Source organism: Nansenia antarctica, assembly GCF_963989245.1.
Source record: "Nansenia antarctica genome assembly, chromosome: 12".
Taxonomy (NCBI): Eukaryota; Metazoa; Chordata; class Actinopteri; order Argentiniformes; family Microstomatidae; genus Nansenia; species Nansenia antarctica.
In genome coordinates this window covers 5163530-5181535 of record NC_137682.1, presented here as the reverse complement: position 1 = coordinate 5181535, position 18006 = coordinate 5163530, and the positions used below count along the sequence as shown (strand labels likewise).

Genomic DNA, 18006 nt, shown 5'->3' with positions numbered 1-18006 from the left:
TCGTCACAGAAAAGACAAACATCCTATTACGTTACCTTCACCAACAGTGGGACAAAAAGGTACGCTGACGAGATACCATGCAATATTTACTCACACTTCACTGTTTATTTACATGTTATTGTTACTATAGCTCTTACTTAAGCAATATCACACGAGAGGGAGTGTGTTATACTGAATATCAGCACGGCTGTGATTCGGTTGTAGGTACACTGATATTCAGTATAACAGCACGACCTCGAGTGTGATATTGCTTTTATACAACAGTTCTACAGCGCAATTTATTAGTTAACAGTAATAAGCGACAACAGATTATGATTTGTTTGTTTATTTAATCATAAAAATAAATAATTTCGCAACTGAACTTCAAATGGACTGTTGCCTAGTAACCTGAACACAAACATGTAGTCTAATTAACAGTCATTTAGTAGAACATCTGTGCGGCGGAGTGATACATATAGTTAAAAGACCCAGTGCTGTTATACTGTATATCAGCACTCATGGAATGCCTCTTGTCCAATCAAATCCAATCAAATGACTTGGTCGGAACTAACTGTTGTATAATGTATATTAACTTGTTCTGAAACCTCTCCATCTCTTCTGCCTTGACAGAATGCGGCCAAAAAGCGGGAGCAGGAGCAGTCCGAGGGGGAGAACACAGCGCCGCCGAGGAAAATCGCCAGAACAGACAGCCGGGAGTTGAACGAGGACTCGTAGAGAGATGTGTCATCCACATGCTCACCCAAGACTCACACAGATGTACACACAATTGCAAACAGAACTATGGATAAAGAAGCACACAAGCAAAGCTGCATTTGACAGACAGACAGACAGGACAGACCACTGCCTATATTTTTTTCAACATGATTTTGGGATGCTGACAACTTTGTCTCTTTAGTATTTGTTTTTTTGCTTTTTTGCATTTTGTTTCTTTTCTCTTAAATGCTATCCTCTGTAAGTCTTCTGATTGGCATATACAGTAAGCTGCAAAGCTCTGTATTCATAACAAAAGGCATGGCAACATATCCTCTCACTCGTGGATTCACATTAGCTGTTGCTGAACCATATTTTTTACGCTGGGAGGATTTCAAGTGTTCTGTTTCGCTTTCATTAGTATACTTGTACTTCATGTTCTCATGATCTGCATGTTTTACGTTGTGTTTATTTAATCATTTAAGTTGCATGCCATCGTACATCATCCTGGGCTTGGAGTGGGCCTCCACAGCCTTGTCGTTTTTAGTAAAAAAAAAGAAATGTATCTGATGACAGAGGTCAATACAGTAACCCTAAATGATGCTTGATAGATCCCCAATAGGCCTACTTATTACTGAAGCTGGCCATGTATCAAATGAAGGCCATGTATCAACTTGTGACGTTAGAATTATAAGGTTCTATCTCAATTTGTTAAAATTGAGTTTTTTACATAATCTGATCCATTAGGTGTTTATTAATGCCTGTGTGGTGTTATTTTTAAAATGTTGACATTTCTGAATAAAATACAAAGGTTCCATCTCACAAAACATAATCCGATTTAAATGGAATGTAAAAACTTTGACGCTCAATATCTTTGAACTGCCCTTAACGGAGATAGAACCTTATAATTCTAAAATAGAACCGTATAATTCTAAACTCACGAACTGCTTAGATTGAGTTAGTCTCAGGTAGTGCTTGTGGGGTAAGGCTGTCTCAAAGGGTTCTGCTAAAAGTTGTGTTCTCCCCTCTTCTGAGTGATGATGAATTGCCTTAATGGAAATGTATTTCTCTAACAGTTTATGGCTCCTCCTTCTGTTAACATTGTGATTTACAGTGGAGGAAGTACACACACTTTTGAACTAGTGAGTGGATTTTTTCTTTTGGATGTAGAGATGATGACTGCTACAAGGTTAAATTGGGGGTTAATTTAAAAGCTTACCAGGTAACAAACCCTTTCACTGTATAAACAATTTTGTAGCGATACATAATAGGAAAATTAATTAATTTAAAAATGACATAAGACATTATGCTCAATATGGCTTTATCAATGTGCATAGATTGTCATCACGTCTACATTTAGAGTTTTAATTGATACATATGTGTCTGTGGATGTAGGCCTAATAGGAATATTTGATTAACCTGACTGTTAACGTGAATTGGCTCCACGAGCAAAAGCATAGCTATCCAGAAGAAACTTGGCTTAAGTTTGTATAAAGACTTATACCATGTTCGTTGCTTCAGGACTTTTAAATATTATATTAATGTGCCGTTCAGGCGTAGAACCTTGTTTCAAAAAGTGATCCACCATTACAAAGCATGATGTTTAACTGTTGAAATATGATGTGTACGTAGTAGTGCTTGCAACATATGATTGACAACTGTACATACGCAACCACATGGGGAATATTGTTCAATCGTTCTGCTCTTTCCTCCTCTGCTGCTATTTACAAAGACCTGGTATAGTCAAGTGAACCCTGTCCAAAAGTATGGTTTATCAAGTCTGTGTATACGTATGGTTTGCTTCCTCAAACCATTATCAGGTAGTAGCGCAAGGGACTTGCTGGGCCCAGTACCTTTTAGATTTTTAAATTTTATTTTACCCGAAACAGCCACACCTAATTGTTATTTGAATGCAGGCCATATGTTTTAGGTGGTGTTGGATCATCACCTATGAGAGACGTGAGGATAGGCTGACTATCAGCAACCGTTCCTTGGTAGTAACAGGCTACATGTGTTCATGTGGAGTTTGTTTTCACAGGGTAGACAAAAGTGGGTTGTTGTTTATGGTGTAAGATGCACTCCCTCTCCTAAGCAGTAAACAATATAATGACCTGAAAATACATTGTGTGCTGTGATATAACCGTGGCGATGTGGGGTCATGCCAAGATTTCAGGATCATTTTGAGTCTTGATATGTCAAGATATGTCATGACATGGATAAAGGTTAATGGAATCTTTCCAGTACAAGAAAGGGTAAGCATAAACGCTGAATTTCTTTTGATTGATCTCATATGGAAATGACCTTCTGCAGAGACATTCTTCTAAAGTATTTTTATGTTTCAATTCGAGTTTAATACTTTGATCATTGTTCCCAATAAAGTGATCTGAGTATTGTGTCAGAATTTTCTTGTTTGTTTCTGCACTTAAATATACATTTACATTTTGGGCATTTAGCAGACGCCTTATTCCAAAGCGACTTACAATCAATACATTTGAATACCAAGCATGTGAATCATCAATCCACCATTCGTAGCAGGAAGAGTAATCCAGCTCAGGCCCGGGTCATTGATAGAAGGACAAACCTTCTCCTATCACCTCTCTCTAAACCTAGTTGTTTTCTTTTTTTACACTGGAGAAACAGAGAAACAGTACAAGGGGGGCAATAGAAGTTCTTAGGGACACAGTAAAGGGGAAAGCAGGTGTCTTTCGGAGACGTAGTGCTGAGGGGCAGAAGATGTCTCAGTAAATATACCATCAGAGCTGAGGTTTCAGTTTCATTCATGGATTAGAATGAACAAAAACTGAACATAATGAAATAAAAAAAGTGTCACGCTAGCAAAGTCTGTAAAGAAACCTATTTAGATACGCCAGCTGTCCATGGTCTCATGATAATGTTTATTGAAGTGAGTTTTTTATTTGCATCATTGAGGTACATTCACTACTTTATGTAATAAAATAATTCTTAGAAAAACAAAGTTAACAAAAATAGAATATCTTTCACAGTCACAATGAATGCACAATTCTGTGCTATTGCAGGAATATACAGTACAGCGGCTTTCAAGGTGCTCAATAACTGAGGACATTTATGCATGCAGAAGACTCATGCTTTTCAAACAGGCATTTAATGAGAATATTCCAATCTGGATTTTAAGAGCTATATCCAGATTTAAAAAAACACATTAAATTAAGATGATTAGAACCACAATGCCGTTTTGTCATGCAGCAGTTTTATCACTGTTTTATGTGGGGCTCGCTGAAGGGATTAATATTCTAACTTTTAAATGCTAGTACAGTATATACACTCATATAGAGTATGTGAGAACATATTTAATTGTGAGGTCATTTGGATTATGGTGAGTGAACCGAAACCAGCAGACCTTATATACGAGTCATTTGGCTGACACATATCTAGAGTGATTAACAAGAAGTGCAAAACCTTATCAAGTTATCAAGGGTGAATATTTCTCATATTCCTTTCCTGTATTTTCTGTATTGTCATGATGGACTAACACTTCTGGCCAGGGGTGTCAGCATCGATAGATTGTCTCTCACAGATTGTCTTTCTCCTTTTTCACTCGATCGAGGGGGGTAACTCCTCTAGTGGGGTATATTCACAGTAGCCTACTGGGTAGCACTGTGTTTTGGTGTTTGCAAAGTTATGTTCTGACGACAGACTTTACAGTGTGTGTGCGATTGTCAGTGTGAATGGCACATGTCACTAAAAACTACAACACAACATTGAAACAGTGTGGACCTCAGTTCTTTCATAAGTTTATAATAATAACATTGGCGACGAGGATGGCGTAATGAGTTTACATTACCACCACCGGCACCTTTCTTGTCTGTGCCCGGCGGTGAGCGATTTGAAGAAACATAATAGCTGGACACACAGACATCAATGTCAATCATGGCTTTTTTCCGAATAATAACGAGCAACTTCTGGTAGAATCTGTATCTGTTTCTATCGCATTATCTGTGCTTTTCGATTTCCGAATAAGGTGTTTGTATTCGGGCACATCCCTAGTATTCAGATCAGGCTTGGTGGGCCGAGGGTTCTGAGCCTGGGGGCTCAGATCGTCCAGTTTAAACGGCTGAGCCCCGTTCACACACACCACACTGCCCTCTGACCTGCTGAAGTTGCTGAAGAGTTTACCTGAACTGAAGGTCCTGTTGGGAGACTGTTGGGACCTCTCCTGGCTGCCAGATGTGGCAGTCACAACTGTCCCTGCTGATACTGCTGCTGTTACCAACACTGGCTCCTTCTTCACTTCAGGAGACTTAAAGAACTTTAAGCTAAGGAAACCAGGCAGTTTGGCGGCTTCACTGCCTATCGGGGACACTGACTGAGGGGAGCGGGCCGTGCCAGAGCAGAACTTCCCTTGCAGCGGGATGATCTGTTTGAGCTTCATCACGTTGTTGTTACCCAACAGAGAGCTAGGTCTCTTCGGCTTGTCTCCAGGCTTCCAGGCTTCCCCCTGCTGCTGGCTCTTGTCGTGCTGGTGGTGCTTGTGGTCCTCGCTCTCTTGCCTCTTGAGCTGCTCAGTCTGCCTCTGCAACTCCTCCTCCTCATGCCGCCACCTCAGCTGCTGCTGGAAGTGCTGCTGGGCCTGACGCTCCTGTTTCTGCTCATACATAAGGGATTTATACAACAGTTAGTTCCGACCAAGTAATTTGATTGGACAAGAGGCATTCCATGAGTGCTGATATACAGTATAACAGCACTGGGACTTATAACTATATGTATCACTCCGCCGCACAGATGTTCTACTAAATGACCGTTAATTAGACTACATGTTTGTGTTCAGGTTACTAGGCAAAAGTCAATTTGAAGTTCAGTTGCGGAAATATATTTCTTGCATATATTTCTTATATATATATATAAAAATATTTTCTGTTTATTTTTATGATTAAATAAACAAACAAATCACACTCCCTCTCGTGTGATATTGCTTAAGTATGTCTCAGTGAGAGAGTAGTTTATTGATTTGAGAGGGAAAGAAAGAAAGAAAGCAGTGGCTAAGCTGGATAAAAAACAGTTTTGACCAGTTAGCTTACCCAAACAACAGTTTGGTAGCCTCATGCCTATCAACCTTTGTAAGGTTAGTTTCATACACTGATATCAGCTGCTGCCACAATGAAAGATGAAAAGATGAAATCTGTGTGTTATGTAGCGATAAAGTAAAGTGATGCCCTATTAGCATACAGTGACACACACAGTGATATCCTGATGGACCCAAGCATGGTTTTATCACTCTGAGACAGTTGGATGAAGAATGCAATCAGACACAAGCATACAAAGGGATTCCAAATGACATTCCAGACACTGTTGCAGGACACTACATAATGGTGAGATGCGCATTGTCTATAGTCTCTACTCTTTATGTTTTTATCCCTGTTGTAAAGCACTTTGAGCTGCATTTCTTGTATGAAAGGTGCTATATAAATAAAGCTTTACTTACTTACTTACTTACTTACTTACTTACTTACATGTTGTTCTGGATTTGGCCAAAAATCTTTCAAGCTACATTGACTTTACCTTCAAAGCGTCCCTTCGACGGTACTCCAGTTTGGCCACCCTATCTGCCACCCATCCAGGGATATCAGGGATGGCCACATGGATGACATACTTTAGGAGGATGGCAAAATGCTGTAACCAACGACAACAATGGATGGGCTTGTCAAACAGTGACACAGAAACACTGAACTGGCTATTCTATATTTTGTGATTGAAATCAACATGGATGTATTACTGCAATACAATAAATACATTCAAAACGAGACAACATCTTTGAATGTATATACCGTATGTTACGGTACATGTGGGAATACGGTACATGTGGGAAAACTAGGGTTAGGGTTAGGTGCTACGTCGACTTGGTACATGCTGGCATGTCTAACCCTAACCTTAATCCTACCCCTAACCCTAACCCTAACCCTAACCGTAGCACCCTAGCACCTAACCCTAACCCTAGTTTTCCCACATGTACCGTATTCCCACATGTACCGTAACATATATACAATCTAAACTATAGAGGCTATCATGGCTGCCCCCCTGCAAAGTGGCAGTGGCTGTACCTCAAGCAGTACGATGGAGATGATGATCATCTCAGGGCTTAGCCAGGGGAAGAGACGCTGCAGCTGACCACACTGGCCAATCAGGTAACAGTTCACTATTATGGCTATCAGGCCCATGGCCTCCATTGCTGTCTGCACAAACAAGAGAGATAGGAGAAGAGTTTCCTTGCAAAATGCTATATCCACCATTTTCTAAAACGTACTTTCCTTTCCATAAAATGATTGCTGTCCTGACCTAAAAAGCCTTTGTGATACATTTGAGACAGTAGCTTTATTACGTTTGTTGCTTTAGGTTTACAAGAAAGTTTGAACACATACTTTATCTCATGTCACAATTCTAATCCAAAGACTGACCTGCCACTGTCCGATACTCTCCACTCTCTGGCCGAAGGGCCTCTGCATGCCTGTGCAGAGCTTTAAGGCGTCACTGCGGATCTCGATGATGTTGTTGATGAGGGCACACATGGCAGCCAATGGGAAGGCAGAGGAGAAGAGCACCACATAGCCAAACTGGATGAACATCTCCTGGTAGTCTTGCAGGGTGTCCTGCCAGGTCAAATGTCACACAACAGAGGATGTTGTCTTAGAGAGAGCATTTGTATTAAATCCTTTTTTTTTTCTCGTATTTTGTCAATGTGGTCTTAGCCGTTATATCATATGTGGCTGATTCAGGCTCGTACAAAACCTTTCTATTAAACAGAATGCACAAGACAGTGTAGTGGTACATCGATTAAATAGACAGAACAACGTATGTCAAGACAAAGACGGACCTCATAGGTCTGCATGCAGCCCTCCATCTCAGCTTGGGTGAGGGTAACAGACTTGGGCTCCTCGGGTGGGTCAATCCAGGACTTCTTGACCCCCTCTCCAGGGATTGGAAACTTCAACCTACATCCATTTGTAGGAGAGATACCACTGTCCATTGTCGTCTCAAAGGACTCACTGTCACTGTCATCGTCACATATCTCAAAGATTTCGGAGGAATCCATGTCTTCCTCCACCAACGTGGGACTGTCCCTGAGGAAGCTGTCCTCTGCAGTCTGGGCGGCCACCATGGCAACATCCTTGTCGTCATCCACCATCTCTGTGAAGCTAACCTTCCGTTGCCTCAGCCCACTGTCATTCTGTTCCCATTCTTCCTCTGTTAACCGGAAGCCAGCCTTTAGTTCACCCCTCTTCTTGTGATCCGGCTGTCCGTCGCTGGGATGATTGGCACCGTTTAGCCCTTTGAGGCCTAGAAGGGACCGGAGGGTCAGCGAGGCCTGGGCCTTTCCTAGAGCCAGACGGCCGTACTTCAGCACTATCGCCTGGAGCAGGTCCCAGAGAACCTTGGGGGTGAACACCCCCAGTTTGTGGTGCTCGTACACGTAAGGTCGAAGCACCTCGTTGATGTTCTGTAGGAACTGCCGGAATATCAAGAGAGTGGCAAGCATCTGTGGAGATAAAGGGAAAAGTTCTATGCAGGAAAGGAGGAATAATACCTCTCATACCTCAGTTTTAGATTCAGATTCAGATTCAGATTCAGATAACATTTATTGCCATTATGCATACACATATAGGAATTTGCTTTGGCATTACAGTAAGTGCGTTTATACTTTTTTCACGTGTATACATGAACAAAAACAAATGCAAAAAACAGGACAACACAGGACAGACAACAGTGCATTGGATAGTGCTACATATATAAAAGTGCAGTGCAGAGTTTTTACAGTGAGTCCAGTGCATATCCAGTGCATATTAAATCATCCTCCAGTTCCTGTAGTATATTTCTACTTAAACACACACACATGCATGGATTGTATATGGTATGGGCCTGTATGTATGCTATGAAGGAATGTCTCCTGACTGTTATAAAATGGCTCTTGTGATCTGTGACCTGCCCCCTGACTTAAGGCCAGGTGACATCATATTGGGGTCTCCTACTTTTCACACCTCAGACATCTATGTAGTGACTGTGATAGGATCATTGTTGTACGTAGATGTTTGCATACGAAAGGACATAAAGGAGCGCTCAGGGAGAAGCTCGGTCTCTTATTCACCCCAGCGGACCATCAGACCAGACCAGAGCCAGACCAGACCATCTGTATACTAAAGTACTTTGTTCTTTGATTCATAACCAACAAGAGAAATAAACTACATTCCCCTTACCTCTTTCAGACGTTCCATATCCTTGAGGTAGAATCCAATGTAAAAAAGGCTAAGATAGGAATTTATAAACTCAAACTGCAATATGAAAAGAATAAATTAGAATGCTATTTTTGTGGGAGACATTTCTAAACATAGATGTCACAGAAGTCACACTCAATATTCCTTTGGATAATCATGGTAACAATAATAGAATAGAAACATTTAAAGGGACACTTCACTGATTTTGTTATCTCATATTTATTATATCCCACACAATACCAGTGTACATATTTGAAAATGCGATTTGATCTAACCCCTTAATATAAATAATATATAGACTTCAAGTCTCACTTACAAAAACCATTTTGATTATGAGATTATTCTCATAGGCACTCTGAAGTCTGTAGTTCTCTGCAATAGAAAGAAGATATAGCATCAACAAAGCATCACAAATGCTAGTAAATATTAGTACATTTTCTATATCTACACTTTGGGACCTTTTGTAAAAACCTATCCAGATCAAACCAGTCTGTATTGCACATCTTACCTATGTCATTCAGCCAATAGGCAATCTTCTTATACACCTCATCACATATAGACACAGTGATGGCCAGCATTAATTTAGGAATGAATCTTGTGATACTGGGTAACTCCTTAATCTCCATCACTACCTCCTGGAAAAAAAAAGGAAAAAAAGGAAAAGAAGCAAAACCACACCTGAGCCATTTTTGTTTATTACAGTTGGACAGTTGTGCAGATATACAGCTGTGTAAAAACTCAAGAGACCACTGCAAAATGACCAGTTTCTCTGGTTTTACTATTTATGGGTATGTATTAGAGTAAAATTAACATTTCTGTTTCATTCTATAAACTACTGAGAACATTTATATCATTTTTTTTTTTTTTTGTCATTTAGAACATTTATTTGCAGAAAATGACAACTGGTCAAAATAACAAAAAAGATAGTGTTTTCAGACCTCGAATAATGCAAAGAAAACAAGTTCCTGTGAACGTTAGTTCTGCGTGCTGCCGGAATCGCCTCCATGCCTCAGGTAAACACGTCGACTCCCAGTCCATCTGTGGAGCTGGAACACCATAGGACTCCATCTTCTTTAATGACAAGTGGGTAATATACTCCTCTACTCTGACACCATGGTATTGTTTGCCCTCTGGCACACTTTTATATATCTAGTAATTACTTGTGAGGTCGTGAGGTCCGTTTTATAGCACTTGTGTTTATTGATTCCACCATATTAATTCTGACCCCCGTTCCTTGGTCTCGCAGGGGAATAGCCCACGTCTAACCTATGGTAAACAGTTTGGTATAGTCTTATCCTGTATCACATATCAGGATGTTACAATGACCACAGCAGTGGTTTTTAATACTTTTTCTTATGAGAATGAGGTGTGTTGTCCTGTGTTGGAATGACACTGGAATGGAATGGCTGCTATACATCTAGAGATTCTGATTTAAGAAACAAGCTTTTTTTAGAGCTGTATAAGCCACTATAAGCAACAGGTTTCTGTTTACTTAAATGGGAATGAAAACAAAAATACCTAAAAAGGTTGAAAAAAATCAGAAATACATGAATACCACCTATATCACCACCTAACTAATGATTTATATATTTATTGTTCCTAATCTGTTTCCTGTCTCTCACCTGCAGCTCCAGACAAAGGAGCATGGCCACGAAGACGAAGCAGAGACAGAGGAGGCAGATGGGAAGGCTGACCAGCCATCGGAACATGGAACTCTTCCAAGGAGGGTAGTAGAGCTCCTCACAGCCTGTTATCGGGCTGCACCGCTTCACACCCTGACAAGAGATCATAGATTCATTGACACTACATAAATGTATATAGAAGGATCTCTATAGGTTCTTCATACATAATACACTTAAAACCAGATAAGGCCTTATCTAACTTACGTACAGCACAGACACTCTCTGCTTCATTATGATAAATACGAAACGTAATTGAGGGGAACAATCTAAAGACCTCCCACCCAACATGGGGCTTGAACCCACAAGCCTGAGATGACGAGTCTCACGCTTTACTAACGGAGCTAGCCATGCTGGTAGAGACAACAGCCTCCAAGACAAAGCGTGACGTTAGAATTATAAGGTTCTATCTCCATTTTTGGTCAAAATTGAGTTTTTTTACATAATCTGATCCATTAGGTGTTTATTAATGCCTGTGTGGTGTTATTTTTTAAAATGTTGACATTTTTGAGTTAGTAATTCATAAAATACAAAGGTTCCATCTCACAAAACATAATGGAATGTAAAAACTTTGACGCTCAATATCTCTGAACTGCCCTAAACGGAGATAGAACCTTATAATTCTAAGCTCTAAATAATTCTAAATGATCATATTACTCATCACTGCACACATGCAAACCCTTGCTCTGGCACAGTCGCCTGAACCTGCTGATGTTGTCTCTTCTCTGGAGCATATGAGGGTAATATGCACATCCCAACACCGGTAGAACAAGTCTTTTACAGGGTAAACATAATACAGACAAAGAAAGAAGTGTTACTCCATGACCACAGTCATGGATGAGAAAACTGCACTTTCTTTCTTTCACTCTATTTCTGGGGGACGGAACACCAGTGGTTGCATATGTTAGTGTTAAAATGTTTAAACAAAAACTTACTAGGTAGCCCATTCAGTAATGGATTGGAATCTGAAATAAAGTTACTCACCCGAAACTGAGGCCGGGGCTCTTCTAGGAATTCGGCGGTGGTGTCCAACGTGCCCCACCGGTACGCCAGCTCCGCCTCTCTCCGCTTCCACTTCTCCAAGAACAGGGTGGCCCACACCACGTTGAACAGGGCGAACACCACACAGCAGATGTCCTGGCTGGTCTGTGTGTGAAGTACATGGATCTATTGAAAATACACTAACAATGGAAATATATCACAGATGACACAATTTAAGACATGGCTGAAAGCCATGGAATTCAGCGGTGGTGTCCAATGTAACCATGGTTACAGAATGTACAAATTAATTAATTGTTTATGATATTTATACTGACAGTAATATTGAAAATTCAGTGGTCTCTGCGGCTGTGGCACAGGAGGTAGAGCCGCCGTCTAATGATCACAAGGTTGGCAGATCAGCGGTTCGAGCCCCAGCTGTCCACATGTCGAAGTGTCCTTGGGCAAGACACTGAACCCCCAAAATTGCTCCCAGTGAGCGGGCCAGCGCTTTGCATGGCAGCTTGCCGCCATTGGTGTGTGAATGTGCGTGTGAATGTGTGAATGAGAGGCTGTTGTAAAGCGCTTTGGAGCAGCAAAAAAGTGCAGTCCATTTACCATTTACCATGTTGGGCAAATCACCTGGTCTGCTTCAGCAAGGATCCACAGTAGGAAGCCAATGACTGCAGGGTACAGCATGTAGTTGGTGTAGAAGCCTAGCCAGGCAAAGTACATGGCAATCTTCACCCCAAAGTAATCGCAGATATCATCTGACACAAAGGGATAAAGACATTAACAAACAGAGACAGATACCATGTGCTGTTCTGTCTCAATTAAACTAGTTAGGCTAATGTGTTGCTTTGTGGGATGGGGTGTGAGGGGTTGCCATTGGGGGTGTGTAGGAATGGAGAGTTTCATGTGGTTTGTTTGTTCATTTTTTTATTTTTATTTTTTTATTCAGATTTAAAAAATCTTGCTATGCATGTTAAAAAAATCAATACACGCTTTCACACCAAAAATAAGAACTTTCACATCTGTATGTGTTGAACATCAACAGTTCGTCATGAGCATTTGCCTGCATTGCCTGCATTCACGAATCAGGCAGGTGTACTGTTTCAATAACATAGAGGACATACAATATTCAGAATATTAATCCTGAGTCAAAACTCTTGACACATACTATTCGGTTGTTAAGTCTGACGTCAAACGTGACGTTTAGCAATTTCCGGGTCCAAACCAGAAATTCCCTGCACCAGAGTACCAGTGTACTACAGTGGTAGAATGACAGTTCAATCGTTTTTAGACTCAGATCTATTCATACAACAAGGGACACAGCACTTTCCCGTTTCCCCCATATTGTCAGGGTCTTTGAGCCTCGGAAAAGCGCTATATAAATATAATGAATTATTATTATTCGAAGAGAGGCATTTCGAAGAGAGCGCCTCAGCCAACTTTGGACCCGGAAACACGTCACGACTTAACAACCGAATTGTTTTATCTGGTGGTGCTCACCGATAGGCTGCCTCTCACAGACAGCCTGGACCCATGATGTCATCAGCTGACTGAGGATCCTTCGCTCATGAAGAGGAAACATTTGATGGATCACTCCTCTGGCAACAAGCTCTGGGACTGAGGTGAACATTATTAGTACATATTACATACATGAACATATTAGTCACTATTAATATATAACACACACACACACACACACACACACGTTTAGGCCAGCCAGTTGTGCTTCCTGGCACCGTGTGGCAACGTTAGTTATTCACAGAGCTATTTGGGAAAGTAACAGCAGATACAGCTAGGAGCAATTCTCAATAAAATGTGTCGAAAGGTTCTTTGAGTCAGTCGCAAACATGCTGGTGAATGGGGTTGGGAGGGTTATATTGTATTTGTCTGACAGTCACATAAAAAACGGTTTACTGATAGGCTGCCCCTCCAGGAAGTGGATGTTGTGAAGAACCTCCCCTTGTTTGGCACGTAGATTATCCAGCCAGTACTTGATAATGCTCTGACGCTCCTGAGGACAGATAATGGTAAAACAATTAAATAAAATCAATGACATGCCATGTAGAGTGGCAAAAGAGATGTTTAGGTGATGTAAAAGTGAGTGTAGCCTAACAGTATACAGTACACGTGACAGGGTTGGATGAAAAGGTCCTCGTGTCGGGAATTGTGAAACCTCGCAATCGAGCCAAACTTTTGTGAAGAAAAAAATCGTTTTAAATAATTATACTATTATTTAATATATTTCTCAATGCTGCAAATATGATTCTTTTCATAATCTGGAAAAAACAGAAAAATGACATTGCCAGACTTGCAGACCTTTTCATCAAACCCTGTCACACATGACACTAACCTGTGAGGTGAAAAGCCTACTACTCTTTATGTTCTCCTCACAGGAGGAAAACCTGCACATTCCTGCTCTGTATTGTGGTTTGATGCCCATCTGCTCGGCACCATGCTGTAAGCTAAAGAGAAGAAGGAGAAGATGAGGGAGAGGAAATGAACCTGGTCAGATATGTTACTGACACTGTGGTGGAGTTCCACTACATAATATGGTGTCATACCGTGACGTTAGAATTATAAGGTTCTATCTCTATTTGTCAAAATTGAGTTTTTTACATAATCTGATCCATTAGGTGTTTATTAATACCTGTGTGGTGTTATTTTTAAAATGTTGATTTTTTTTAGTTAGTAATTAATCAAATACAAAGGTTCCATCTCACAAAACATAATGGAATGTAAAAACGTTGACGCTCAATATCTCTGAACTACCCTAAACAGAGATAGAACCTTATCATTCTAAGCTCACGATACATGCACGCACGCACGCAGGCAGGCACGCAGGCAGGCAGGCACACACGCACACACACACACACACACACACACACACACACACACACACACACACACAAATAAACGTATTCTATCATAATAGCAATGCAGCCAATTTGACATTTAAAACAACCTGGTCCGTAGACAGGTTCGGTATCTTACTTCTCAAACGTTGTTGTGATGAAGAACGCATTGCCCAAGTGTTTCTGCTGTCGGACCTGGATGGTAACTTGTGGGATTCCAAGCCGGATCTGGTCAAGCAGCCACTGCAACGTGTGGTCATCTATGGTGTCTGTGAGGAATAAAGTGCTAGTCAAGTGACTGATTCAGAGCTACTGCATACTCCATGTCATTTACTTGTCCATTTGCTATTAATTTACATTGAACCTATGGCGAAGCTCCTTCAAAGCTTGTTTACGTTTCACATTCTAGTCACATGGACTCTCTTATCCCACCCGATAAACTCACAATAAGTGAATTTAAAGGAGACAGATTCTCCAAAGACTTACAAAGGTAGGGCCAGTCAGTGAAATGTCGATCCAATCATGTATGGTATCTGTTTAGTGGTAAGGCACCACAACAATCTTTTGTAGACCAGCTACATTTTGAATGATGTAGTAAACTTTGATTAAAGACATTGATCCACATTCCTGCATCATGAACAGATTACTGTAGTGCCTTAATCTGTAAACATGTAGATAATGGATTTTATTAAATCCTCCCTCCCAGACTGTTCCTAGTCATGTCTCTGAGAGATTGGCTGATTGTCCTCACGAGCCGGTGAGATGCTTATGACTTGTGGTGATTAACCATACCTGAGAATGTCATTAGGACATCACAGTTTTCCGTGGGCACCATTTCCAACCAGGATTTACGGGATAGGATGTACCGTCTGACCTGCATAAGGCGTTTCCCAAACAATTTGTCTACAGACACAGAGAGAGAGAGAGAGAGAGAGAGAGAGAGAGAGAGAGAGAGAGAGAGAGAGAGAGAGAGAGAGAGAGAGAGAGAGAGAGAGAGAGGGACACTGTTGACAGAGTGAGTGGAAGATTTTGCCAAACTTGAATCCCAGATAGAGTGTTACTCGTCTTCCAATCATCGAGGTAATTGTCTGTACTGACTTTCTATAACTCTAAATATGTAGACATGTGCATAAAATCTGAATGGATTATCGTTATTATTATTATTATTATTCCAGCACACCTGTCAGGGGTGTGCTGAGGTTGCTTTGTGTTTGTACAATAAACAGGCCACACCCACACGAAACAGGCCACACCCACACTAAACAGGCCATGCCCACACTAAACAGGCCACGCCCACACTAAGTCTTGGTGTACAGCCTCCTGGTGTCCAGGACTTTCACAGATACATAATTTGAAAATTTACAATCTGCACTTTCATAATCTGCAATGACCATGCCCTACTTGAGGACTTTTTAACCAGACCATATCACATTTGACCACCTGCTCAACCACACTGTTGAGGCATTCAATAGTATGGACACTCCCCCTTTTCTTTCAGTCTGAGGTCAGGTACTCCTCAACATTGTTGCTTTTAAACTGCATGATGTAGTTGCAAGAGACCATGTTTGATTGCATACATAACCAGTAAGTACTTGGTCTCATTGATAATTCCTGTATAACTCTTGTGCATGGATATGCTAACCTGTTCATTCACTGCTTGTGATATGGTCTGGTTACTGCTTGTAAATTCCGTATCTGAATTTGTATTGCTTCTTACTATGGTAAACTGTAAAAACTGCCGTAGTCCTATTTTGCAGGACTATTTTGGTCAACTTTTTTTGGTTGATATGCAAAATGGCTGACAACTCACTTTCTCCTGCACTGCACCTGGGTCCACAGCACACACACCAACCCGTTACAGATCGAGTAACCGGGCCATCAGGGACCGGGAGGCAGGACAATGCCGCAGCGCGTTGGCAGCCCAGCATGCCCCGGAACCTGCGAGAGAGGACGAGGAACATCCGCCGGCGCCGACTGACTCTCTCCATGCTGAGCCTGGTGGACAGCCAGTCCACCCCCATCCAGGCAGCTGGTGGGGTGGAAGGGGCAGCAGCGGAGCCCTCCAGTTTCTCCGGAGAGGAGCGGACCACCTGTGTGCCCCGGTGGACTATACTGGACCCGGGGCTTATTAATATAATAATTAATTAATTCTTCTTATCGCATTTCCCCCCATTTAGTGATACCGGCACTTATTAAAGTGAAGTGCTCTTATGACACTTAACTCCTCCTACTGTCGCCGCTTGTTCCAGGTCTCTTGTGTATAGTGGAGAACGTATCCTACCCAGAACTTTTCTTATGCGTGCTGAGCCGAGCCGAGCCGAGCCGGTCAATGGAAAAGCGCCATTACATACTTCCGTCACCCCAACCATCCAGAGTCAGGATGTGCCGGCTGGTGCCGTCCATCGGGGGAGGGCACTGTTACGGTTGGTGTCACCGTATCCTTGGCGACTCCTTGGTGCCTCCCTCTGGCGGCCCCATGTGGCCTGGGACGCTACAACACTCCCTTGTTCTCTCTTCATTATGGACGAATGTGTGTCACCTGTGTATGTTTGGCACTTTGCGTGTATATATGTCCTCACTTCCTGTCGGTCGATCTCTGTCTGTTCAGTGTGTGTGTTCTGTTATGTATCTGCCTTGCACAGGGCAGAGTTGTGAGCTGCTCTAGCAGCCGGTGGTTCTGGATAGAACCTTGTGGCCCAGGTCTACAGAATTTTGCACCGGTTTTAAGTAGCGCCGTTCTCTCTGCGGGCTTCTGTCTTGTTTTAGCACAGGAAGAGGGTTTCTTCTTTCTGTGGCTTTTCATTCGTTTCCTGTTCCAGTAAAGTGTCCTTAGTTGTGCCATTGCCAACTGCTGCCTGCTGTCGTTACTTTGTCCTTGCACCACACCTGGGTCCGCAGCACACACCAACCCGTTACAGACATGTGCTTTTCAAAATGGCCAAACTTAAAATGTCCATGATTCATGTCACCGTGGTGATATTGTCAGCCATTTTGCACATTAGACAAACAAGTTGACCAAACAATGAAAACCAGGATTAAATACATTGACGGTTAACTATACCATATAATATAATACAGTAATGGGTACACTCTACAACTATGGTAAATGGACTGCACTTATATAGTGCCTTTTTTGCTGCTCCAAGGCTGCTCCAAAGCGCTTTACAACGGCCTCTCATTCACCCATTCACACACCAATGGCGGCAAGCTGCCATGGAAGGCGCCGGCCCGCTCACTGGGAGCAATTTAGGGGTTCAGTGTCTTGCCCAAGGACACTTCGACATGTGGCCAGCCGGGGCTCGAACCGCTGATCTGCCAGCCTTGTGATCATTAGACGGGGACTCTACCTCCTGCGCCACAGCCGCCCCACTAGAGTGTCAGCATCAGTGGCAGAGGTGTGTCCACTTTAATGCGTCCATCCAATTTGGCTGAGCATTTTTTTATGAGTAGGTGCTCCCGATGGGTGTATAAATAATCCATAATAGAGAATCAATGTACACGTGCTATCCTCAGTCTTTGCTATCCAACTTATCCAACAATATCACTTCAGACCAT

At 41.9% G+C, this 18006-nt stretch overlaps 2 protein-coding genes across 2 annotated transcripts in view; one reads left to right on the top strand and one right to left on the bottom strand.

Annotated features, from left to right (window-relative positions):
• The window catches only part of LOC308168767 (DET1- and DDB1-associated protein 1-like), a 2496-nt gene extending 989 nt beyond the window's left edge, over window positions 1-1507 (top strand). Inside the window, exons 4-5 of the mRNA XM_080543405.1 lie at window positions 1-59; window positions 610-1507. The exon at window positions 1-59 is cut by the window's left edge and continues 3 nt beyond it. Of these exons, the coding sequence (XP_080399531.1) occupies window positions 1-59; window positions 610-714 (164 nt within the window). The 3' untranslated portion in view covers window positions 715-1507. The remainder of the gene's footprint in view (window positions 60-609) is intronic.
• Window positions 1508-4594: 3087 nt separating this feature from the next.
• LOC308168584 (anoctamin-8-like) lies at window positions 4595-16854 on the bottom strand (the record flags this gene model as incomplete). Its single annotated transcript, XM_080543183.1, has 18 exons — window positions 4595-5311; window positions 6226-6336; window positions 6765-6896; window positions 7119-7310; window positions 7535-8197; window positions 8913-8987; window positions 9247-9302; window positions 9439-9565; window positions 10553-10705; window positions 11594-11755; window positions 12230-12357; window positions 13100-13216; window positions 13514-13610; window positions 13950-14061; window positions 14591-14720; window positions 15244-15354; window positions 16304-16558; window positions 16803-16854. 18 exons carry the CDS (start codon window positions 16852-16854, stop codon window positions 4595-4597), a joined length of 3390 nt encoding a protein of 1129 aa, XP_080399309.1.
• Window positions 16855-18006: the final 1152 nt, after the last annotated feature.